Raw genomic sequence first — 26,196 nt, forward strand, 5'->3', positions numbered from 1 at the left:
GCTCGCTGTGAGTCTGAACGTAACTCCATGAACAAGTCAGTGTGTGTTCATGAATCCACCGAGGTGTTTGCATTCACTTCACCTTACAGCATTCCAGAAAGCCCCAACATGTGATTTTTAGCCTCGTTAATGTTTTTTACGCAATACCACCCGTGTTGAGAACGGCCCTGCTTGTGATTGGATAACTCGGGTCTTACTGTCGAGTGTTTGGATCGCTCAAGCTGCCCACGCAGCTTCAGATCGGGTTTGTTATTCTGAGGAGAGGAAGCAACGGTTATAAAACACCACCTGGATCTATTTCCATGTCGATGAAAGTCACGTGATCTCTGCCCCTCCGTGTTAAGTAACTCCTGATAGTCAAAGCGTTCTGATAAATCACTTTGTGTGTGTGTGTGTGTGTGTGTGTGTGTGTGTGTGTGTGTGTGTGTGTGTGTGTGTGTGTGTGTGTGCTGTACTATTTTTACCCCTGAGTATAGCCTCTGAATGCGCCTTGTTCTGACCTACCTGCAACTTGGGTGTCTCGTCATGCCCTTTGCCAGCCTACACACACACACACACACACACACACACACACACACACACACACACACACACACACACACACACACACAGCCGGAATGCACACTTCCCACACACACACACACACACACACACACACACAAACACACCAGTAGCTATGTCTCTCCTACGCACAGGAACTGGGGCAGGTTGTGCCTGTGCATGTATGAATAAAGCTTTATGTAAGCCATTCACTACACGTTCCCACTCACTCTGCACAGACGGAGACCATTCAGCACTTTCATTACAAAACCAGTCCGCCTTACATGAGGTTGATCTGGAGTTTAACCGAGAATTATCTGCATGCTTTGAGGTCAAACTCGCTGCTGGGTTATTACGGGTGTCAGGAGGTCAGATAGCTGTGGAGGTGTGTGTGTGTGTGTGTGTGTGTGTGTGTGTGTGTGTGTGTGTGTGTGTGTGTGTGTGTGTGAGTGTGTGTGAGTGATAGCAGACGGTAAAGCTGCAACCCCAAATGTCAGCAAGAGTAACAGTAAGTGTTTGTATTTGAAGAACTTCAGTAATCAGGAAGCTAAATGATGCTCGAACAACACAGAGGTTTGACTTCAGTGAGTGTAGATCTCAGTGTTTATATATTTAGATCTCAAGTCACAAAAGTCATCTTGTGAGTGTGAAAAAGATCTATTTCTAAAAGGTAGGAAGCCCAGAATAAAAAAAACACTCAAGTTAGAATCACCATGAAGGACGAAACAAGACTGTGTTTTTTTAACTGAGAATATTTTTGTTGTTATTTCTCCTCGTGCTGCAACTGCACACCTGATTGTACTCCAATCCAATCCCACGCAGGCCTCATTTCTAACACGAGCGCTGCATTAAAAATGGAATCAAGCAGACGGTAGACAGCCCACCGGATATCATTTAAGTGGACGGTGAAATTAGGCGAGGCTTGCATAGAATAGAATAGTTTTTTTTTTACTGTCGATGTTATAGCTCCCTCACTCAAGGAGAACGTTGTGAGAGTTTGCAACAGAATATTGCCTTTTATAGCTATATGCAATAGTAGAATAATTAAATGAAATAGTAGACAGTTTCGGGGGTTTCCGTGCGGCGCATCAGATGCATGCTACAGGCGTTAAATGACACATAACCCCATGATGCTGTGAAACTGGTGGGAATCACCTTTAAGGTGGAACACACAGCATTGTTAGAACCAACTTTACCCCCAAGTTGTCAGCATAGATGCATCATGTCTGTAGTTGTGTCAGCTGACCCTCACACTAACCAATCACCCTGCGTGTGCCAGCCAAAATGGACAACCATTGTTTCTAACAGTCCTTTGGGTTTTAGACCACATTCTTGGACTCTTAACACCATGGAAAACATAAAAGTATGACTGAGGTCTGAGCTAATGTTTCTGCTGAGTGTGTGTGTGTGTGTGTGTGTGTGTGTGTGTGTGTGTGTGTGTGTGTGTTGTGTGTGTGTAGGGGGGTGCATGGGAAAAACACAAGGTAGCCCAAAGTTAACATTCCGGCTGCTAAGAATACAGCATGTTTTCCTCAATTGCTATTTATAGATCTCACGTTGGGCCCCAAGACACTCACGTCATTGAGGCCTGCTTACCAGCACTGAGGCCGCACTGTGTGTGTGTGTGTGTGTGTGTGTGTGTGTGTGTGTGTGTGTGTGTGTGTGTGTGTGTGTACAATATAGAGACGTGAATGTGTATGTGTGTGTGTGTGTGTGTGTGTGTGTGTGTGTGTGTGTGTGTGTTGCAATCACGATGCGTGGGAGGTTGTTAAAACCCTGAGATGAGGAAATACAATGCAAAAATGCAACTTCAGCAGGCGCGTGTGTGTGTGTGTGTGTGTGTGTGTGTGTGTGTGTGTGTGTGTGTGTGTGCGCACTCTGTAGCTTTCTGTAGTCAGGTGTTGGTGCGGTTGAGAAACGTTAAACAACGGAAACACACACATATACACTGCATCTACTGCAGTGTTTGTAGTGCAGTTGCAATGCCTGCGAGAACTGTCTCTACATGTGTGTGTGTGTGTGTGTGTGTGTGTGTGTGTATGTGTGTCTCTTTTTGTTTCTCTGTGTGTGTGTGTGTGTGTGTGTGTGTGTGTGTGTGTGTGTGTGTGTGTGTTCTCTTGTTTGCTTTTTTGAATGATTACACACCAAGTTAGATCAAATTATGACAACGAGAGAGGAAGGAAAGGTGCTAGCGCTGACGGCTGCTCTTCGACTTGGCCTTTTCTGGACGCCTACACACATTATGACACTCCGACGTCACTTCCACAGCGCTATTTATAAGCCTTTGTGTCTTTTTAGGAACAGCGTGGGCTTGCATTGCATCAGTGACTCACTGAGTGGAAGGAGGAGGGAGGGTGGGAGGGTGGGAGGGAGGGAGGGAGGGAGGAAGGGGTGGAAAAGGCAAAAAGCACAGATGGATTCCAGTGTGAAGAAACTAACTGAACAATCAATGACATTTACATTCACACGTCAGGCATGTACTTGACAACTTAATGAGTCCTTCCTGTACAAGTATATTGTGTTTAGTTGCGCTTAGCAGCCAAAATGGTACATCTTACTGTACACAAATCTAACTTATGGTAAGAGGGAGATGTCAGGTTGTAGGTTTACTTGTCATCCGTACCATCATTGAGTTTATGGATTTTATAAATGGATAATATTTGATAACAAAACTAATTGGCTTTTTCTCTCTTTTGTTTTGGTGCAGGTCTTTGCGTGAGAAAACTGGATGACTTTCGAAGCTAAAGAAAGAGGATCTACAAACACTTTCCCCGAAAGAAAAGTGAGTATTCACCCTTTGATCATATTAAGTATATTGTGTTAACCTTGATTTGAACACACTGTTAACTCAAAATGTGCTCCAAAAGTCCACAAACATGTTTCTTCTGTATGTGTCCTCTCCAGATCACTCAAGGATTCTTCTGTCTTTAGATGATTTGGACAGAAAAACAACGCACAGCAACATTAGTGTTTACAAAATGGCAAAAGGAGAGAAACATTTCTGATGTTATCCACTAAAGCTCCTCTTTTATTTCCACTTCCTGATTCCTGTTTCCAGCCTGGCTTTACAATCAGTCTATTTCAGCAATGGACGGATACTTCCTGTTTCTGTGAACTTCTCGGCAGCCTTCAAAGGTTCAGCTATCATGCCTGGTAGTTTTGGGACCTTGTAACCCTCCAGAACCCACCTTCCCAACTCCCCCACCACCCCCCTCCCTCTTCTAACCCACGGAAGAGTGTCACGAAAAATGGAGGCTCGTGAATCAGCTGGCGCTGGGCAGAGATGCTCAAACAAGGAAACAGTGAAGGAGAAGGCGTCTCTGCAAAGAAAGTGGGCGTCCGAGCCCTCTGCTACCACCAAACGAAGCACTTTTGCTGACCCAGAGGCAAGACAACCTGAGAGTTTGCCTTGTGGTGCCACGGGGGGATCAGCACCCCAGCAGAAGTACGCAATTACAGGGAATTCTGGGAAGCTGCTATCCGGACCTTCTGCAGTTGGGGCCATGGGAGGCCCGCCATCTCAAGACCCGCAAGGGCACTTTGCTCAGGGGTTCCCAAGGGGATACTCCTACCAGCTCGGTCAGCCGTACCCTCAGCATCCACAAACTGAGCGCTTCCTCTCAGGAGCCAAACCCCAGCCGGGTCTAGAGCCTCATGCCTGGCCATTTGCTGGCCAGTTGCCCTCGGATGACCTGTACCCGGTAGGACACCCAGGACACGCTCATCCTCATGGGGCTGGGGCAGGGAGGTTTCCCCGCCAGAAATCTCCCAGTTTACCCAGCTCCTTCGGTCAGTATTCTCAGTCAGGCCCTGAGCCTGGAGAGGAGGGCTATAGCAAAAAAGAGCAGAAGCCGAAGAAGCCCGGTAAGTACATCTGTCACTACTGTGGTCGAGCTTGCGCCAAGCCCAGCGTCTTGAAGAAGCACATCCGCTCACATACTGGAGAGAGGCCATATCCTTGCGTACCCTGCGGCTTTTCTTTCAAAACCAAGAGCAACCTTTACAAGCATCGCAAGTCCCATGCTCATGCCATCAAGGCTGGACTCGTACCTTTTTCAGAGCTAGCCGTGGCCCGCAGTGGGGACATGGACCAGGCCTCCCCAGTGGGCGAGGCCGAGGTCCACTCAGATGGAGAGCAGAGTACCGATACAGATGAGGAAGGTCTGGAGGGCTCCACCATGCTGACGGACAAAGACAGCCCAATACCGCAGATCCCCTTTGAAGCTGACAAGAATACAGGTCAGATTTTCCCATTTTAAAAAACATTCATAAAAAATGTAAATGCATTATGTTATCATCACGGTGAAATCAATTGGTGTTAAGGGTTTTAATGCATACATTGCTTGGTATGGACCTGTTTTTCTTATTGATCAAGACTTTAAAAATAAAAAAGTAAAATTTTGTAAATTTTGAAATTTACAATCATACATTTAATGTATTATTGTTTCACTGTATGCTGCCTAACATGCTCATTCCCTGCCTATATGTCTATATGTTTTGCTCAAAATTTTACTCAATCCTAATCTTTTTATGTGTGCGACTACATCTGCTTTACTTTTCTCTGTATCATGCTCCACTTTATTCACTATGTAGGTGGTGTGGAACCAGCATATGCAGACTCAGCTGAAGAGCTCCTGGTGGGGTCTATGAAAGTGCCTATCCTTATTGTCCCCAAGCTAGGGGGAGTCCCCTCCACAGGGATGGAGTGCCCACCCTTTCAGGACATAAAGGGGTCACACCACATGTTGGCATCACACGCTGGAAGAGCGCATTCACTGGATGACTCCCCTACCATCAAACAACGTTTGGCCCTGAGGCTGAATGAGAAAAAAGGTCAGGACTCTGAATCTGCCATGTCCCAGTCCTTGAACCTCCTCAGTCCTCACAGCAAAGGCAGCACAGACTCTGGCTACTTTTCACGCTCTGAGAGTGCAGAGCAGCAGATCAGCCCTCCAAATACTAATGTCAAGACGTACGAAGAGATTATGTTTGGTCGGACTTGGTACTACCGACCCAACTCCAGATCAAGACAGTCTATCACAGTGGGCATGGCAGGTGCCGACCCCAGCTTAGCTAGCTTAAAGCAACCAGGTGCTATTCTGGACATGGGGAAGATAGCTGAGGATCATATCTGTTTCAGAGGTGATGTAGGAGTCTCTGGAGATCCCAAGCAGTATCCAACAGGACCCTGTCAAAGCAGTACAGGGCTTCTGGAGCCACCATCGGATTCTGGGACATTTACTAGGAGTAACTCCATGCCAAACTCCTCCCCACCTAACCTCAGTGTCCCCCCTGCCATTCGAGGCAGTCACTCCTTCGATGAGATGATGACGTCGGATGATGTGTTTTACCCACCAGGGCGTAGACTCAGAAGACAGGCTGCGTTTGAACATTCAGCCAATGAAGCTCATGTAGGAGAGGCCGAGGGCTATGGACACATGCCCAAGAATTTAGCTTCATCTCTGGGTATGAAGATTGGTGAGCGCAACCCAGGAGTCCCAGAGCACATCGCCTACAGCCCATATGGTACTAAAGTTAGCATGTCAGAAATAGCCACAAGAAAAAGGAGGAAAGAGAAGAGTGTTGGGGATGAGGAGGATAGCCCTGGGCATTGTGACAGTAGCTGTAGTGGTTCAGTTGAGATGATAGGAGACTATGAGTTTAAACAAGGTAGTCTTGATGGGTCAAGAGCCACCCCAACAGGGAAAGGCTCTCTTCAGAGCGCTCACAGCCAGTCTGACAGCTTTGATACCTGTGCCAGCATGTGCTCTGAGGACATTGCATTGTTTCATGACTCTGAGAGCAGGAAGGCAGCTGGGAATGTCATATCAGTCATCCAGCACACCAACTCACTCAGCCGGCCAAATTCCTTTGAGAAGTCAGAGTCTTTTGAGCAGCCAGGATATCAGCCTTCAGATAAAGCTCTGTCTAGCCAGTACTCTGAACAGTCCGACACAGATATCTTTGAAGATGCTCTGAGTCCTGAATCTGCCCTACTGAGGACAGAGAGCATGGAGCAGCAGCTGCAAAGCGACAGTGACCTGGCCTCCCTCTCATCTTCGTCAGCTGCAGCGTCACCTGGCCAGCCTTATCACATCCCACACAAACTAGTGCGACAACCCAACATCCAAGTTCCTGAGATCAGGGTGACGGAGGAGCCAGACAAGCCTGAAAAAGATACAGAAGCTCCAATGACCAAGGAGCCGGAGAAGCAGCCGCAACATGTGGAGGAGTTCCAGCTACCACAGAGGAGTGACACACTCGCCCAGATGCCATCGGAAAAGCTCCCACCCAAGAAGAAGAGGCTGCGCCTGGCGGATATGGAGCATTCATCAGGGGAATCGAGCTTTGAGTCCACCTGCACCAGCCTGTCTCGAAGCCCCAGTCAGGAGAGCAACCTGTCCCACTCCTCTTCCTTCTCCATGTCCTTTGACAGAGATGAAGGCCTCAAGTCTGTCTCGCCCACCAAACAGGTACTCCAATTTATATTTACTTTCAAGCATCTTAGCGGTTTTAGCACAGTTTTCATAACATGCACTGCTTGCGTTGGTCCTACAATAGTTATGGTACATTGTCATTACTGTTATATAATTTGTCTATGTTGTCACACAGCACCAAAAATGCACAGCTTGTTCCCAATAAGTCCAAATTGACCAATTGTCTTGGTGATTCTGAACCAGGATGACTCGTTGGCATCTGGTGGTGGCCCTAAGCAGTCGGAGTTCCTGACGGTACCTGGCAGTGGTCATTCCAGCCACCACCAGCAGAGAGAGATGAGGAGGTCTTCATCGGAGCAGGCACCATGCACGCTGCCAACAGAGTTGCCTGAAATGCGCAGCAAATCATTTGACTACGGAAGCTTGTCCTCCTCCAGACAGGGAGAGATATACTCCAGTGCCTCTGCAATGAAGGACCGCCGGCGTGGATATCTTGTCCGACAGGTAGCGTAAAAAAAAGACTTACTATTGTAACTCTTAAAAAAAAAATTGACTTGAAGTTTGTAGATGGTAGAGGTACAATGGGGCTCAGTAAGGTTCAAGACACCACTAGAAACTTTTGTTGTGTCACTTCATTCAGATTTCCTCACACTATCATTGCATAGTGATTGCACCTACATTTAGGCTTACATAGTATACTTCGTAAGTAACACAGCATTTCATTTCATAACTGACCAGCTGCACTTCCAATGCATTTTACAGGCTTCACTGAGTGTGTATCCAGAGGCAGTCATCCAGGAACCAGGGAGTGCTGAGATATCAATCAAACAGGAGGTTCTTGAACATGGGGCATGGCCTGGCCCAACAGGATCCCCCCACAGCAGCAGCGATGTAACCAGTAGAACCAAGAGAGTTGGCAGTAGCACTGGTGGTAAGCTCAGTATTACAGCACTGTTAGATAGTAATTATGTATACTTCAGTACCATGATAACATGTGTTGAGGTCTTTCTCTACTCAATAAACTAGGACCACATTCTCCACATATGGGATTTATTTTGTAGGGTAGAATTTAATTTCAAAATACTTTACATACAAGACATTCTTATGTTTTATGCACATTTGCAGGGTCTCACCACCAGCACCATCAGCATCACATCCAGCAGAGTATCAGTGAGGACAGCCTGCAGGACGAACCTCTTTTTGTCAGGTAAGGAAGTCTGGGTTTCATTATGCAACCCTAAAATTACTAATAGCCCTTCTTATACAACTGTGATGGAATGAGCAAATTAGTTGTTGTTTTTTCCATTACTGCCAGTACTCTTTCAACAATTGTAATTGTCCACTTCTACAACTGGTTCTATTATTACAATATACTTTTTCATGTTACTTATAATAATACTTATAAGTATTCAACCTTTTCTCCACAATAGGTCCCATCAGCATCGCTTGCAGACCCAGGGCTCCTCATCTGAGGGAGAATATCAAGGCCATGAGGTCATGAATAAGGAAGTAATCCAGCAGTACCCGAGTGGTCCACCCTACCTTACCTACCAGCAACCCAGTCTGTTCTGGAGTCAGGAGGCCGGTCAGACACCCAGACAGCAGCTGACCCTCCAGGCCCAGCAGCAACTCCAAAAACTCCACATCAGATCACCAGGCTCCCTGTCTGGACACCCACTCCACAAACAACAACCACTTCACTCCCTGCAGCAAATTCATGATCAGCAGCCACACGATGGAAAATCAGAAAAGCCAAGCTCTCAAATGTACCCTGCCTCTTTCTCATCTCGCAACTCTCCCCTGTCCCAGCAACAACAGCAAAACTTTGCTTCTCTTTCCTCCAAAAACTCCCTGCACACTTCCACCACTGCCTCCATGCTTCTGCAGCAGGTCCAACCAGTCTTTGCCACCCAGAACCTGGGCTCCCAGTCTTCGCTGCCTGGTATGCTGGTTCCTGTGCGGCTCCAAACCCATGTGCCATCATATGGTAGTGTTATGTACACCAGTGTTAGCCAGATGTCAGCCAGGCCAGGCGGTGCTGACAACAGCAACATGTCTCCTCCAGTTGTTGCTGTGAGTGTGAGCAAACCACCTGGAGGAATAGGAGGAGGCATAAGTGGGGCAGGTTTCAACCTATCACACTTCCTCGGACACACCGATGGTGCAGCGCTGCGCTACCCACTCTGGAATGCTCCAGATTCACTACCAGAGCAACGCCTGAACACAGGGATCCCATTGTCACTAACATCAGGCACCATATCCACCACAGACGCCTCAGGATCTGGCGTTGGAGGCAGCAAGCGCATGCTTTCCCCCGCCAGCTCCCTGGAGCTCTTCATCGAGACTAAGCAGCAGAAGAGAGTGAAGGAGGAGAGGATGTATGGACAGATTGTTAAGGAGATGAGTGCAGTGGAGCTGAGTGGAACTGAAAGCGGTAACAAGCCTGAGAAGGGGCAGGGCAGAGGTCAGCGAGCGCATCTGAAGAGCGAGGGCTCCATGGATGACTCTGAAAGGATGTCCTCTTCTCCTCCACTAAGTGACTTCCCCGTTGCCACCAAGATTGCCATTCCTGTCCGTTCCTCTGCCCCCCACCTTTCTGATGTTCCCCGGGCCGAGAGCTTCACTCCTCCTCTGCAGATCGTCACAGACCGCTCCCCAGTTTCAGGTGGTCGGGACTCCCCAGAGGAGCTTGATGTGGACGACTCAGTCCCGGAGCCCAGCTCCAGCCCCCAGTCAATGGTTTCCTCCAGCGATGCAGAGGACACTGACAACCCAAATCAGCCTGCTCCCAGTAAAATCCCTGTCAGCATGCTGGTTCAGCTAGCAGCCAACCAAAGCGCAGTATTACCCGGAGCAGCGAGTCAAACTCTGCTACTCACGGATGTGGCTGACGTTCAGCAGTACCTCCAGTTCCCAAGCCTGCGCACTATGAGCAGGGTCAGCTGGTGTTTCCTGAACTACACAAAACCCAACAGTACCCAAACGGCCTTGCATAGCTCCGTCTACAGCTCGTGGTGTGTAAGCTCATACAACCCCAATCCTCTGAACCTCAGCACCAAGGCTGCGCTGGCCCTGCTGAGGTCCAAACAGAGGAGAAACACGGATTCGATGTACTCAACTGCAGCCATGTCGCCACCCAGCTCTGGAAAGTTGGTGTCATCTGTGGCCTGGAAGCTGAGGTTTGATCAGGTAATAAAATACACAAATATATAAAGAAAATAACACATAAGTGTGCATGCATGGGTGCAAAACACCAGCACAGGAAGTGTGAAAGGTTCCATCTTATTCTCTCATCTCTCTAGTTGAAACCAGAGCTGATGCCAGTTGATGCCAGTAATTTCGGGAGGAAGATGAAGGGAGTGGTGCAGTGGGACCGTTCAAAGGAGGAGCAGGTGGAAAAAGAGGTCTCGGTCAAACAGCCCGCCACCGAACCGACCCGTATTAAGATCTTCGAAGGCGGGTACGTCCTGCAAATACACACAACAGTCCAACAACTTTGGTGCAATAAAGTGACTGAAATCTTTTCAATATTGCGCAATTTCAAAAGTATTCTAGCAACTGACATGAATAGCACACATATTTGTTAGTTTTTGATGGTATTTTTGCCCACATGACATCTGAATGATAGAGCTTTTAAACGTCGTTCCTGCTGTTTGCCCTTTCACTGTACAGCAGATCACATCACACATATTATTCTAGAGTTTGTTTCATCGTTCCTTGGAGACCAGCGGGGTAAGAGTAGAGAGCAGATTGAAAGTCTATTACTGAAAGTCTATATGACGTCTGTTTATTTTTCCGTGACTTGGAAAACTGCTAGAATTCAAATTGTCTGCTAAATAATTCAAACCCTAATAAGACTTGAAAGCCAATAATCAAAGGGAAAATGTACAAAGACAGCCTTACATAAAAATATTTATATAAATGCATCTTTATGAATAGGTTTATATTTGGTATGATTATATCAAGGCTTTCCCAGACACAAATGCGACATCTTCAAAATCCATGTCATAGAAATGATGTTTTCATTTCAGTCACTTGTTTGGTTTTTTTTGCATAATAACTCAAAAGGACTCTCAGTCACATCTGTTGCACAGATAGCGCTTTTGTTGAGGAATAATTGGTTAGATATTTACAGCGATTTGGATCTGGGATTTATAACACTGTCAGTTGAAAGTGAAAAGGCTAGAGACCTGATTCCATTATGGTGCTTTTCTGAGACAAGATTCAATCAATCGTTTTAAAAGCAATGCTTGAGTGTGACAGCAAGCATGTTTTTGCTCCCTCTTAGTAGTATATTCCATAGTAACATTTATATCCAGAACTTTTCACAGCAAGGTAAAATAAGATTTAAACTCTAAAACAGCATTACAACTAGATCAGCTCAAACCTCCCCCAAGGTAAAATACTGTATCTTTCATGAAAATCGTAGTTTTTTTGTTATCATATGGACAAACAGACAGACATAACCTCATTGGCGGAGGGAATGAAAGAAAAAGACAACGGTAAAAAGTAATAAGAAGGGGAGTGTGTCAAGAGGTAAAACTAAAAGAATAACCAACAGTAAAACCAGGTAATAACCAGTGTTAGAAAGGTATTTAAGAGACGTAACTGAATCTATAAAGAGCTCCAGAGCTGAGATGTCTTCTTGGCAGAAGCCTGTTCATCTTTTGCTTTTTAACCGAGATTTAATTACAGTAAGAGAAACCCAAAGTGATGATCTCAGACTGAATATGAACTTCAGACACCTGGAATTCTCAATGCACAGCTGCTGCTCTTCCCCTCACAAAAACCAAACAACCAGGGCCTCAGTCGAACAAAATACTCAGCTGTCTGATTAGCTTTTCTATCCTCACAGCTCAATATTCAACAAAAAAATAACATAGACCTTCATGTGAACTTTAAGGACATCTGTTTCAGCGTGATCGAAAAATCTTCTTAGGTATACAGTATATGAACAAAAAAAAAGACTTATCCTTTTACAACCTATTATTTGGGCTTAATTTGTGCCTGTGAGAGTCAGGCCAAGAGCTTGAGCCTGGTAAACCCATCACAGGCTAACAACTTGAGCTGCATCGCTGTAATTGGACGTCGGCTTTCATTATCCTTGCTCTCACTTTTATAGACTGGTGTGAAGTGGGATCTGTCTCTCATTAGTTGTATTTTAAAAGCTGTTTCACACTGTTTTCCTGACATCAGCATATTTATTCATTTTGTTTATTTTATTAAGAGAAGTAGGACTAAAGAGACGTTTCATTAGATTTATTTCACATGTATTGTACTTTGTTGTATTTCACAACAAGTATCTCATTTATAATAACATAGTTTTAATTATTTTTAAGTTTTAGAACTTGATAATGACCTCAGAGCCTGACTGAAGTCTACATTTTATTTACTCTGGCAAGACTCAAAAATGGGAAATTAAACATGAGTTTGCAGTTTATTGCTACATGAGGTAAGAGAGGCACATTTTGCATCTGGCTTCCTAAACATCCAGTAAACCTAAGAAGACTTTGTAACTTTGCAAATGTTTGACTATATTGAGGCAAAGTACAATGTTTTTAGATTTAATGTTTAAAAGCTACTTTTGTATTTAGAGAAAGGGATTTGAAGAAAGACACGTTTATACAATTGTAAGATTGTATACACAGATCTGGTGAAATACCAGAAGTAAAGAAGTCATAGCTACTGTGGTAGCTATGCATGAATAAATATTGGTATTGAAACTCAGGTATCATATTGGTATTAGTGTTGCACAATTTTAAATCATACCCAGTCCTACTTACAGAGATCTGCTGTGTGGTGAGATGTGCTTTTCATTTGAACAAGATGAGCCTTTTCCACGTCAAACATGGGCTGCCATTGTGTGACACCTAATAAAAGGTTTTGATTGATAGTAATGAAACCAAGAACATCCTTTGTTATTAATTATGATGTTATTAAAGTCACATAAAGCTTCTTTTCCACTTACAAATCAGAGGAATGTGTCCTGCATTAAATGGCCCTCTGTAGTTTAAGACATTCCTACAGTGTCATAACGTTTTATAGTCTTACAGTAGAGCCAATAAGACCAAGGTTACTGAAAAACAGTGCAGACACACACACATGCAAATGCTCTCAGACACACACACACACACACACACATGCAGGGGGAGTTATTAAATGCAGCAGACAGTGAAGTAATTCTCTTTTGTCCCCAAAGGACACTTTAGAAGAAATAAGTGGATAAAAGCATACAAAGAGGGCAAACAGGCAAAGACACACACACACACACACACACACACACACACACACACACATATGCACTTACATAAACAGTGTGCATAAAAACAAATCAACTGATGCACAAAAACCTAAAAAAAAACAAAAAATAGGTTGAAATCCACAAAGTGCAAGTTCTGGCGGAGAAAATATATAATTTCTTCTTTGTGTCCCTTGAAAGTTTCAGTAGTTTTGATAGAGAATCTGCTTCATGATCTTAGCGTGTGCTGCGACTAAAACCGAATAAAACAAAACAATTATATTTCATTTTCATAACTGGCCACAGCTGTGTAAACGTCTCGACTCAGACAAGCGTTCAGAGGTATTTCCCACTCCGCGGTGCAGTTGAAAGACAAATCTCCCCCTCGTTGACGCAGACGGATTGTTTGATGCACCTGATATTTGACCTCCTTTAACACATGAGGCCCTGAACTACCCATTGCTTAGTCCTCCGGCCGCTGCAGACGAGACCGGAAACGACACGCTTCACCAGCCGTTTAAACTATTTCACCACAAAGCTGTTTTTTTCTTTTTTAAAAAGGAACCTGAATGTGATTCTTCTCGGCAGAGAAAAGACAGACTCAATTTACCATCAGTTGACTGGTGGTTGGTGGTAATTTCTCTCCATGACAGACAGACGTGCACTGATCCTGCTGCCAAGTGTCCGCTGTTTCACTCGAAGCCTCTTTTGGGATAGAAAATCATGTCTGACAGTGATGTTTTTTTTTTTAAGTCTTGTAAAAGGATAAGTGTGGGACTGGAGGGAGGACTGTGGTTATCTGTTTTTAGAAAAAAGGAGCAGCATAAAGACTATGAACACAAAACCCAAGAGGTGGAATGCTTCATTGTTTCCCATTTTAGCTTCTGATCCCTTGAAACAAAGAAGTCTTTGCTGCAGTTGAATTATATGTGTGTGGGTTATGACCAGGTCAACTAAAGAGGGATTCTTTTTCCTGTGTTTAATAGTTCTTAGAGGCTTGTACAGGTAGATGTATCCAAGAGGAAAAGACTAAGAATAAAGGAACATCGGGAAAATGTATTATTATCTTGGGTGGCGATTATGAATATAATGGTATATCAGATTTTAGTTTACAACAAACATATCTGTGTGTATACCAGCCAATAACAAACAAGAAAATGCACTGTAGAAATGCCTAAAATATGTCTTTGGTTGCAGAGAGCACTGACAAAAATAGCTGTTGTGTAAAAAATGTGATTGATATATTGTTAAATCAACTTTTTTTTAAATGTCAAATATATGTATTTAATTTACTTGTAAGACAGAGAATCCCAGTCCCCAGATATATTTTTCAGGAGGTTCATATGCAAATGAATACTATATAAATCTATATCTGCATTATTCATTTTCATTTGCACACTGACAAAAAATATTACAAACATGCGATAGATATCTGATTTTAATACAAGTAATATTCAATGTTGGTTTGAATATGTCTTATATACATTAATTCAGTGATTGAAGCGAATAAAAGCCTGTGCTGTTAAATACAGTTTTGCTGTATGATAATCTCGTTACATTTTGTAAGTGCATGTGCTTTCTAGTTATTCGGAATAAAAGTTTGTAAGTAATGTTCCCTTTTTAGCTTTTGATCACTGATATTGAAGGAAACATTGAACTGTTAAACATTTCTGTTTTACGGAGAGAGAAAGAAACGCATCGCCATTCATTCTTCGTCACTTGCGCTTCTTCCAGGTACAAATCCAATGAGGACTACGTTTACGTTCGCGGTCGCGGTCGGGGGAAATACATCTGCGAGGAGTGTGGCATCCGCTGTAAGAAACCCAGCATGCTGAAGAAACACATCCGAACGCACACCGACGTCCGGCCGTACGTCTGCAAGTTCTGCAACTTCGCCTTCAAAACGAAAGGTGGGGCTTCTTTTCCAAGCCGCTTGTTTAGGAATCTGATTGTAAGGTAGACTTGAACTCTATTTTCTCACTGCAGTCACCATTATATAGCTGTGCCATAATTAAACATGAGGTTTACAATTTTCATTGTTTCATAATCATCTGATGAATTTGCTCCTCATCAGGTTAGAAAGACCTTTAAATCATTAGTAGGAAAAATCAACATTAAAACTTTAACTGAATCCGAAAAAAACTGAACTAAGTGGTTAAATGAATGAATAAAACATGCAGAGAGGCTGTTTGTCTGTAGCTGTGGTCAGACAGGAACCTTCTTCATATCAGGGGCCCATTATGCTGACTCGCTGACATCTGATCTTTAATAAAGAAGCCATTATCTGCCTGATAGATTTTCAAACCTTAAACTCCCCTCTTTTAAACGTACAGCATGTTTCTGACCAAGAGTCCAGACCAGGTTGAGTCATTTTGTCATTAAATTACATTATGTATAAATTATATATAATTTCTAAATTGTAATTTTGTGGCCACGCTGCTTCTATTTCCATTTCACCCTCTTTGTCACTCTTGTAGCCAAACAAGCTCTGGTTTCCAGTAAGAGTTAGTCGAAAGGTCATTAAATGGTATGTGTGTGTGTGTGTGTGTGTGTGTGTGTGTGCGTGCGTGCGTGTGTGTGTGTGTGTGTGTGTGTGTGTGTGTGTGTGTGTGTGTGTGTGTTTTTTGTAGGAAACCTGACGAAGCACATGAAGTCTAAGGCTCATATGAAAAAGTGTCTGGAGTTGGGAGTCTCCATGTCTTCTGTTGAGGACACTGAGGCAGACGAAGGAGGTAAGAAACACACTAAAACACAAGTGACTAAAACACACACGCTACATGAATCTATTAAAACCATTTGTTTAAAAAAGTGTTGCAACTGTCACAAATTTGCATTGCTTATGTATAGATTTGATGCAAAAAAAAGTCATTGTCATGACTTGTATTCGTCACGCCCCCTGTGTGTGAAAGGCCTTAACCCTAACTTAAACCTAATTCTACCTAATTGAACCTTAAAACCAAGTCTAAACTTTCAAACAGGCCTTTGAAGAAGTGAGGACCTGTCAAAATGTCCTCACTTTCCAAATATGTCCTCACACAAGTCTAAAAGTCATTGGTCCTCACAAAGATAGATGTACAATAGATGCACACACACACACACACACACACACACAACTGCAATGACATCCTGCTGTCTTGTTGAGCGCGGCCTGCAGTCTTTGGCTCGGTGCGGTTGCACATGGATAATTAGTGTGATGGAAAACAGAGCTCATCCTGACAGCCAGGACTCATATCAAACAACCACACTCGACACACAAACCGCTTAAAAAAAAACAAAAAAACATCCTTCCACCATTTGTTTGGAGTCTCTTGTCAGATTATTAAAATATTCCCATGAACAGTTTTAAAGCCACATTTTTTTCTTCTCCCCCTGCAGTTACAATAGCAATAAACATTTGGTGTTCTGCTTTACTGACCTTTAAACCACATTAATCAGCTGATATGATATAAATAATCTGATAATTATTACTGGGGAAGATGTTGTGGGCTGAGAGGGATGAACGTGCTTTCCCATGAAACAAATAATTCACAAATAATAAATCGTCATCGACTCGCCTCTCGAGGCAGTGACGGATGTTGAACAGATGAGCGTGGCTCTGGTGCCTCGTTACATCTTTTGATAACTTTTATAATGAAGCTGTAAATAAGTAAAATCTGTTTTATATTTGTGTTCACCATCAACAAAAACCTGAAATTTGATTAGATGAATTAAATGATGTAATAAATTAAGTAAGTAAGTAATAAAATCATTTTTGTGCTTTTAATTAGGTAGTTTATTCTGGAAATATACGATTTACGGTGCAAATGAATTGAACTAGTGAAGAAATATTACAGATTTTTGAAATTATAAAATATGTATCTTGTAAACTTATAGTGTCACTATAATATTTTCGCCCATCATTATAACCTGGTATTTATAAAAGTGTATCTTTTGTGTTTAACAGAGTAAGTTATGCTTTTTTGTAATCTCACAACTACATTCAAATTAACCTTTTAAAATCTTTTTTAATTTCACCTTCATCACGTTACAAACCCAAGACTCCCATGTTTATTTTTATGGCCGCACCGTTCCATCAAAGGGACGTGTTCCAAATGTCTTGTGCATCATCTTATTTATATTTGGCTGCTTTGGAAACTGGGGATCGCCGTGAAAATGTCAAATAAATGTCTGTGGGTTTAAACAAAGTTTAGTCTCACAACATGAGTTTGTACGGGTTTATGCACTCAATGGGTTTAATTAAGGAGGTACAAATTGTAATAGGTTGTCACGTTAGTAATCTCGATTGTTTATTTATTGCCATTGATTTATAGGGCTCCCTTATGTTTTATTTATGTTACTGCTTGTCTCAGATCTATAGGACATTGAAGACCGCTGTACTTTACTGTTTGGCTAACCACAAGTCTGTCTACATAATTACCCAAAATGGTATCTTCCGGGGAAGGAGCTTAATGTCATTTACATTGGACGTAAAGTTGTACCTGCTGGCAGGTGTTTCAAAATGAAAGTGAAGGTTTTGTTGAGACAAACTCACATTTTACCGTCACATTGTGCCAATGGCTGACTGGTAGCAGGAGGTAATTTTCCACCATTTAGACCACGAAATTAAACTTTGCTTCAATTGACCCTGTGTGTGTGTGTGTGTGTTTCTGTGTCTGTGTGTGTGTGTGTGTGTGTGTGTGTGTGTGTGTGTGTGTGTGTGAGTGTTGGCTCGGCATTTAATTGGGACACAACCCACACACACACACACACACACACACACACACACACACACACACACACATACATGCAGGGTTTTTGGGAAAGAGAGATCTTTAGAAAGTCACTCAGTTAGTAGTTGAGATGTAAACATTTGTGGTTTGTGGAGAAAAGAAAACAACTTGTATATGAGAGACTAGCTGGAAAAGTAGTCCGGTGTTAGCGGATCTGATTTCTGCTCATAGCAGTCGAGCAAATACAATTTAATAACTCCGAACGGTTTATGCTTCTCTACGCTGGAGGAAGTCCAGGAGAAGCAAATGACACTTCTGGCTATTTTGAAACTGAAGAACTCAGAACAGGTCAGGACTTGTGTCTATCTTCATCAACGTTGACTCTTTTCAATGCAAAGAGTCTCAACAATAAACCAAATTTTTTTATTCCCAAAATTCCCCTTTTTGTCAGTTACCATCCAATCAGCTTCATTTTATAAGAGAGTCGGACCCACAGTGATGGTTGGTTACCTGCCAAGTGTAACTGTGCAGCTACTGTACGAGGAGACCCTGCCAACATTTGGCTGCAGTCCATCCTGTAGAGAAACCAAAGTGTCGAGGGCTTATACTCTCAAATAACTTTGTTTTATATGTGTTTTGTATTTTATTGGTTTGAGCTGGTGGGAATGTGGTTTCAGTGGTTTTTAGTTTCACATCGAATCTCTTTCTGTTACCACATATTAATACAAAATCTCTCTCTCTCTCTCTCTCTCTCTCTCTCTCTCTCTCTCTCTCTCGCTCCACATGTCTCTTTCTTCTTCCTTTGTTTGGTGTTCACTCCCCTTCTGCTTCTCCTTCCTTTTCTTCCACTTCCTCTACTTTACCTTTTCCTCCTTTTTTTCATTTGTTCTTCTTCCGCACCCTCCGCTTCCCTTTCTTCTTCTTCTTCTTCTTCTTCTTCTTCTTCTTCTTCTTTGTCTCTCAATTATCATATTACCTCCCATTGTTCTTCTACTTCTACTTTCCTGCTCTTCTTCCTTTTTTGCTTCCTGTTTCCTTTCGTCTTCCTCGTTCTACATATTCCTTTTCCTCTTCTTCGTCTGTCCCACTTACTCTCACTTTTTCCACCTGTTCTGTCCTAACCTGCTTCGTTGTCTCCTCCTACCCTCTTCCTTTTCTTCTTTTCTCCCAATCCCTCTATTTCCTATTTTTTCTCCTCTTCTTCTTTTTCGTACCCTCTGTTTTCCTCCTCCTCCTCCTCCTCCTCCTCCTCCTCCTCTTCTAGATGTTGGAGAGGAAGGCCAGAGGTCAGAGAAGATGTCCAGAGGCTCCATGGCGGACCACCAGTTCTCAGACGCCGACGACTCAGATGGCGGAGAGGACGACGGCGATGAGGTGGACGACGACGACGACGAAGAGGACGACTACGACGGCGACTCCACCCCGAAGACCCGTTCGCGCTCCACCAGCCCGCAGCCCTACAGCCTGCCCTCCATGTCCATCACAGCCGTGGCCTCCTCCTACCCGGCTCCTCACCTTTCTCACCACTCGGCGTCCGACCTCCTGGGCAACACCAACAAGCCTCCGCTGTTCGGCTACTTCACCACCGTGCCGAGCATCCAGATCACTCCGCAGGCGCCGCCCAGCGACCACGGCCAGACGGAGTACCAGCGAGGCCTGCAGAGGGCGCTGGGCAGCAGGCTGCTGGCTCCACCCTCCTCCTCCTCCATGGACGACGACCTCCCCGTCCCATCCCCGGACCTCTCCTCCCCGTCCTCCCGTCTGTCCTCGCCCGGGCTGGATCACTCCGGCTGCCCGTCCCCAATCTCCCCTTCGTCCTCACCGTCAGCCCGCCGATACCTCTCCCCGCGTCACGACCTCTCGCCCCGCGCCAGACACCTCTCGCCCCGGCGGGACCTCTCTCCTCTTCGTCACATCTCGCCGAAGAGGGACCTGGGGACGGGAGGGGGATACAGGCGAGACCTCTCCCCCAGGAGGGGACACCTGTCGCTGCTCTCCCCTCTCTCTCGGCCCACGTCTCCGGCGGGAAGAGACTACAAGCGTGACCTCTCACCACGAGGCCGCCACAGGGCGATGATCCGGCCTGTTTCTCCTCGCCGAGGCCTCCACCAACACCTCCACCACCAAAGGTGAGTCGAGGGGATAAACAGCATATTTCAAAGTATCAAGATCAGTGATGCAAGACTTTATCTTCTAGCACTATTTAACAATGTTTTTGTAACAGTGTGTAGGATTTACGGGGATTTATTGGCATAAATGTAATATATTACTCATAACTATGTTTTCATTAGTGTATAACCACCTTAAAGTAAGAATCATTATGTTTTTGTTGGCTTAGAATGAGCCGTTTATATCTCCATAGGGAGCAAGTCTGTGTTTCTACAGTAGCCCAGAACGGACAAACCAAATCCTGGCTCTTCAGAAAGCCTTTTTTCTAAGGTTTTTATGTCACCAGTAGGCCACCGTAGTTCTCTGACACACTTGGAAAAGAGAGGAGTAATTGCAATCTACAACCTCGCCACTAGATGCCACTAAACCCTCCACGCACTGCTCCTTTAAGTTAAAGATTTGAGTGGAAGTGTTATACCTAACGTGATATTTTCACTTTGTTACGTGACCACCAGCCAGCAGAGTGGATCGCGGGGCCTCAGGACGGGTCACCAGGGTGGCGTGCTGGGTCAGGCGGAGCTGGGACGACGCCGAACCAGCGCAGAGATGGAAACGGTAAGAGTCCGAAAAACTCCAAAATTCAACAATCTATCGTCGAACCAGCTTTTCTCATTGTTTGGTTCAGTGATGTAAATATCGTGATGTTTGTTTCTCTCAATATCGCTGACAGAAAAGCTTTATTTTGAAAGTTGAGGTGAACCCATAGACTGTAAGAAGTGGACGCCTTTAGTTTGATGTTTAGGCCGTCGCCATCTTGTTTTTTGCAACCAATGAACAGGAAGTGACCTTATTTGGACTGAGGAGGAGTGATGTAGAGACGCCGTCCGTATACATCTCTGGTGTCGACCTGTCAATCACTGTGTAGCCCCGCCCCTAAAGCATCCCCTGCTTTATGGTCTGTTTGACTCTAAATGGAGCATAATGTACTAAATGAACATCATGCTGTATTGAAGAAGACTGTAAACTAGAGATTGAGACCATAAACTCATGTTTACAATGTTTACTGAGGGAATAAATCAAGAGAGAAGTAGAGTCATTTTAGACTAGACTTCTATACAACCAGAGGAGTCGCCCCCTGGTGGACACTAGAGAGAATGCAGCTTTAACACATGAAGCTAGTTGCCTTCTGGGTGAACCTTGACTTTGTTAGCAGGGTTGGCGTTTTCACAGTTTTCCACTCCATTTCATACAACATTGAGGTGCTTAAGTGTGATTTAGTAAACTTTCTGTGCTGTGGTCAACCTGGAGCAGAGATGTGGTGGGAAAAGGACAAGAGAGAAGAGAGAGAAAATGAAAGAGGGAGCAGAGGAAGGAAAGCGTCTGGCAGACGGAGCAGAAACATTCAGAGAGGATGAGGGAATAAAGAGCGAGTCCGATAGACTGAGTGCGTTAGAGAGAGGGATGATTGAAGATAGGGCTGCTGGGTTTTGGTGGTAATGGGATCTTGGCCGGCGTCGGTGTGGTTAATAACACGGCTGTTTTTCTTCTTAAGAGCCCTACTTCAAACTCTGGCTTCTGCCGCTGGTCCCACTTCAACAAAGCGTGAAGCGGAGAGCGAGACTGGCTCGGCTTTGATAACCGACCGGTCTCCAAATGATAGATTAATGTTTTAACAACCATTACTCAGGCATAAGGAGTTTGCCTTCATGCTTCGTATTTGTTTTTCTTACCAACACCTGCCGGCCAGAACGAACGCACATTTCTGTTTGAGCACTTCTCATCAAAGCTTATTAATTTATTTTGTTACTAAATATTTGGTTTTCCATTGCGAAGCCTCAAATGTGTGTTTATTGTAACTGGTGCTGTGCAATGAGTGTGTGTGTGTGTGTGTGTGTGTGTGTGTGTGTGTGTGTGTGTGTGTGTGAGTGTGTGTGTGTTTGAAATCAAATTTTAAATGAACAAAGAGGAAGAGAACCCGTTCATGGTTCATGATTGATGCTCGTCTCCTCTTCCAGGAACATTGTCTGGTCTCATCGTCACCGGGGGGACGGGACCAGTCCAGCCCACCTCACCAAGTCCTGTTCAGTCACCTTCCTCTTCACTCCCAACTCCAGGTATTATGAATTCATTTCATTTCTACCTTGTATATCTTGTGTTTGAATGTTAGATTTTATTTTGTAAAACTCTTTAAATAATTTACTGAAATTTATTTTATTTTATTACTTTATTTTATTTTGTATTTGTGACATTTTTGACGTGTTTTTTTGTATATGATTTGTTTTATTTATTTATTTTTGTTGATTTTGGATTTATATGTTTTGTGCATAGCTTGAAAAGTTTGTAGCTATTTTATATATTTAATTGGATTTTATTCTATGAAGCACTTCATAGAAAATTCATAAAGAAGGATGTGTTTGCACTTTAAAGGTCTGTTGAGCAAAATAAATCACACACAATTAATTAGCTAGTGTGAAAGTACATATTTCATTTTGTATTCAACAGCGCTCAACGGCACAGAGGAGGAAGGTGATCATTACCAGACTCTTTTAACATATAACTCAAACAATCATTTTCCATTTCAGGTGCGTTCCCCGTTCCCAATGATCCCCATCGGAGGGATCCAGATGGTACACTCCGTCCCCACCTCCGTCACCTCCCCTCTGGGCCAGCAGGCGGCGCAGCAGAGCGCGTCCCGCCTGCTGCTGCAGAAGAGCACATCGGAGGACTCCACGACCAGCGAGGCCGCCTCCCCTCATTTCACCTCCTTCCCCGAGAGGGGAGCTCGAGGAGGAGGAGGAGGAGGAGGAGGCGAGAGGCTGAGGGAGTCGACTTCCCCTCACCCCTCATCGCAGGAGAGGGAAGGAGGAGGAGGAGTGAGGCGGGAGCAGGAGGAGAGCATCCAGACCTGCACCAAGGCCATCGCCTCGCTCTGCATCGACGCGGAGGAGCTCGCCGAGCGAGGAGGAGGAGGAGGAGGAAGAACTTCTTCCTCTCCCTCTGCGTCGTCCCACGACTCCCAACACCCGCATCGCTCGCCGTCCATCTCCATGTCGCCGCCATCTCCTCACCCTTCGCCCTCTCCCCCGCAAGGTCCCGGGATTCAGCACTTTAGCGGCCTGGAGGTCAGGCCTCACCACCCGTCAATCCCCGCCTCCCCTCACCCCTCCTCCTCCCCCTCTCCCTCCTGCTCCTCCTCCTCCCCCTCCCCCTCCTCCTCCACCTCCTCCTCCTCTCCTCACCCTCACAGCCCCGCATCGGAAACCCTCCATCCTCCAACAGCGTCCAGACCTCTGAAGCCGGAGAGAGACGGGGGAGCAGAAAGCACAAAGAGAAGCCGAGACGTGTCGTAGGGCTGCAGACGGAGAACGCGAGGCGGAGGAACGCTTTTGTTTTTAGATAACAGGAAGGGATGAAGTGCAACAGAGAGAGAGAAAAACATGACTTTTGCACACTTGTACACACATATTCTACTTCAGTTTATACATACAAACACTCTCTCTCTCTCAACATGAACACAAATACAATGCATACAAAGACAAACAGCTATGGTCAAAATACAAAAAAAAGACAAATGGACTTGTGCAGTTGTAATGTGTGTGTGTGTGTGTGTGTGCAGCATGCCTGCTCTCTTATTTAAAGACTCTGAAAGAGGATCTGCACACGGTGACTCCCACCAACACAGAGCCCGACCAAAATCTGCTCAAATGAATGAAAGGACTGTGGTTTAAAGCGGTACGTCAAAGAGAAAAGTCAAAAAACGAAGAAAAACAAATAATCGGACAGCTACGTGTGTGCCTTTTCTTTCATCTTTTATTTTGTTTGTTTTTTGCTTATATTCTTATAAGCAAACAAAGCAGGAAGGTAAATGTAAATACAATACTATCAGCTTTGTAATAAATGCAATCCCTCCCCCTTTCCTCCCCCCCCCCCCCCCCCCCCCCCCCCACCTCCCGTGTTTCTTTTCTTTTTGGACACCTTAAAGTCTCGACAAGCGATGTGAAGTTATGGATATTACTATTACGTACGGTTGCACTAAAACATATTTTTATATGAGTGAAATTTTAAAAAATGGCTTTTTTTGTGTACAGCAGCAATTCTATAATACTATTTATTATTGTTACCATGTTTCATAAATTGTACATTTTTTCTTAAATGTCGTGGATGCCTTTTTCTATGTAAAGCATGGGGGGGGTTGTTTTGCTATCGCTGACATTAGGGCGAGGACATGTACACTGTAATATGGCTTTATATGTTAGACCTATTTATATATGTGTCTAAGTGAGCCCCCTCTACTTGGAGCTATATACACATAGAAGTAAGATTTACCAGAATATTTACCCAGCATATGAATACATACAGTATATAGAATCTATCTGTCTATCTATCTATCTGCACTTAACATTTAGAATGACATTCACATTAAGGTTATGGTCGTTTGCTTGTACATTTTCTCTGCTGCTCTTTGTCCCTGGTTGTGATCTTATCTTGTTCTTTATTCACTTTTCGTGGTATTATTTCCCCCCTTTTTTTGTACGATGCACAGCCTTGCTCTCAGCATTAAGTGAATGAACATGCCTTCTGCATTGCGCCGTGGCATTCTGCTCACACCGCCCCCCCCCCCCCCCCCCCCCCCACACACACACACACACACACACACGAATATCGATGTGACGCAGATTTCAAGGTAGCCCCACTTTCTGAAGAACAACTTGAATCCTGTTTTAGTCGTCAGATACCTGAACGGGGAAAACATTCCAGTCCATGTAAATATTCAGTCAACCCCCCCACCCTCCCTGAACACACACATTTTATTTTGGCATTGATGCACATTACGGCAATCAACCCACCGACGCTCTTATTTAATGGCTTTATTTTTTTGGGGGGGACGCGTATACAAACAAACACCAAACTCTCTGAACAATGCACCTTATATTTCTTAGGACCTCTGCTCTGAAAAGTCCCAGCACTCTGATCCGTTGTTGTTGTTTTTTTTGCAGCAAACTTTGATTGAAATGGAAGTGTTTAGAAGGAGAACTGCTCTGCACTCTGAACCCCAGAACTGTCTAAAAAATAAAAATCATAATAATACATTTTAACGGTTGTGACATTGAGGCTTTTTCTGCACTGCTTTTTTTTCATTTTTATTTTACTCTTCTGCGACCGCTCCTCTCCTGGACATCCCCTTTTTGTAGCTAAGCAATATTTAGGCCAAAACTCTGCTCACCGGCGGGGAGTGTGTATTTGTTGCAAGGCAACAATGAGCGTTCTTAAAAACTCCTAAAATCAGGAGGAGGAGGAGGGAGCGGCCGGAGGTCTTTTGTGACAGTTTTGGGCGGAGTCGGGCAGGCTGCAATGTGAGTGTGTACCTCTGTATTCTGTATCGGTGTGTATTCGAACCAGTATATCCTCTTCTTACGACTTTTTTCTATTTTGGATCCTCCCTCTGTTATGTACACCTATCATGACGACAATGATGTCTTTAAAAAAAAGTCTCTCTCTCTCTTTCCCTCTCTCTCTCTCTCTCTCTCTCTCTCTCTCTCTCTCTCTCTCTCTCAAAGATATCAAAGCACAAGTCATTGTATAGAAATGACGATACAAAAAGAAAAAGGACAAAAAAAAAAAGGTAAACGTGCATATAAAAGGGTAACTTTTGTGATGGTGTTCTGTGGAATTAATACATATATCATGTATGACCCCAGTTGCAACAAGGAATCGCAGTAGAAGTGGAAAAAAATGGATTGTTGTTTTCAAATAAATATGAATAGAATAATGTTTTTTGTCTGCGCTCATTTTTTTTACCACTTTTATTGATGAAAATGTAAATTTTGTTTCTATTTTTTCACTTTTACAACACTTGTAGTGCTTTTAGTACAAATAGCAATAACGTACGCTTACATGCAGGCGCTGTTTGTAGTAACAGTAGTAGTGGAAGTAGAAGATATAGTACTACTGGCTTAAATAGTTAGAAATAGTAGTTGAACAGTCACAAGATTCATTGATATTAGAGGTTTATTTATATCTATGTATTATTTGTACTAAATGACATAAGCAATAATTGTTAATTTTGTGTGTTTTATTTACAGTATTTTCTCTGATGCATTTTTAGTTGACAAAACTGATGTATTTCTTATATTTTAAGATACTAAGGAAGTTGCAGCTGTCC

The 26,196-nt window shown here is 43.9% G+C and overlaps 1 protein-coding gene across 1 annotated transcript in view; it reads left to right on the plus strand.

Moving 5' to 3' along the window:
- Positions 1–25,803, plus strand: part of hivep2a (HIVEP zinc finger 2a) — a 50,992-nt gene extending 25,189 nt beyond the window's left edge. Inside the window, exons 2-15 of the mRNA XM_068717515.1 lie at positions 3,248–3,322; positions 3,445–4,779; positions 5,134–7,013; positions 7,221–7,481; positions 7,740–7,908; positions 8,103–8,184; positions 8,408–10,166; positions 10,280–10,437; positions 14,950–15,125; positions 15,846–15,947; positions 19,189–20,053; positions 20,549–20,648; positions 22,049–22,147; positions 22,616–25,803. Of these exons, the coding sequence (XP_068573616.1) occupies positions 3,789–4,779; positions 5,134–7,013; positions 7,221–7,481; positions 7,740–7,908; positions 8,103–8,184; positions 8,408–10,166; positions 10,280–10,437; positions 14,950–15,125; positions 15,846–15,947; positions 19,189–20,053; positions 20,549–20,648; positions 22,049–22,147; positions 22,616–23,383 (7,410 nt within the window). The 5' untranslated portion in view covers positions 3,248–3,322; positions 3,445–3,788 and the 3' untranslated portion in view covers positions 23,384–25,803. The remainder of the gene's footprint in view (positions 1–3,247; positions 3,323–3,444; positions 4,780–5,133; positions 7,014–7,220; positions 7,482–7,739; positions 7,909–8,102; positions 8,185–8,407; positions 10,167–10,279; positions 10,438–14,949; positions 15,126–15,845; positions 15,948–19,188; positions 20,054–20,548; positions 20,649–22,048; positions 22,148–22,615) is intronic.
- Positions 25,804–26,196: the final 393 nt, after the last annotated feature.

This window comes from Cebidichthys violaceus, unplaced genomic scaffold (assembly GCF_023349555.1).
Source record: "Cebidichthys violaceus isolate CVI_PGR_0920_01 unplaced genomic scaffold, fCebVio1.0.p SCAF_216, whole genome shotgun sequence".
Classification (NCBI taxonomy): domain Eukaryota; kingdom Metazoa; phylum Chordata; class Actinopteri; order Perciformes; family Stichaeidae; genus Cebidichthys; species Cebidichthys violaceus.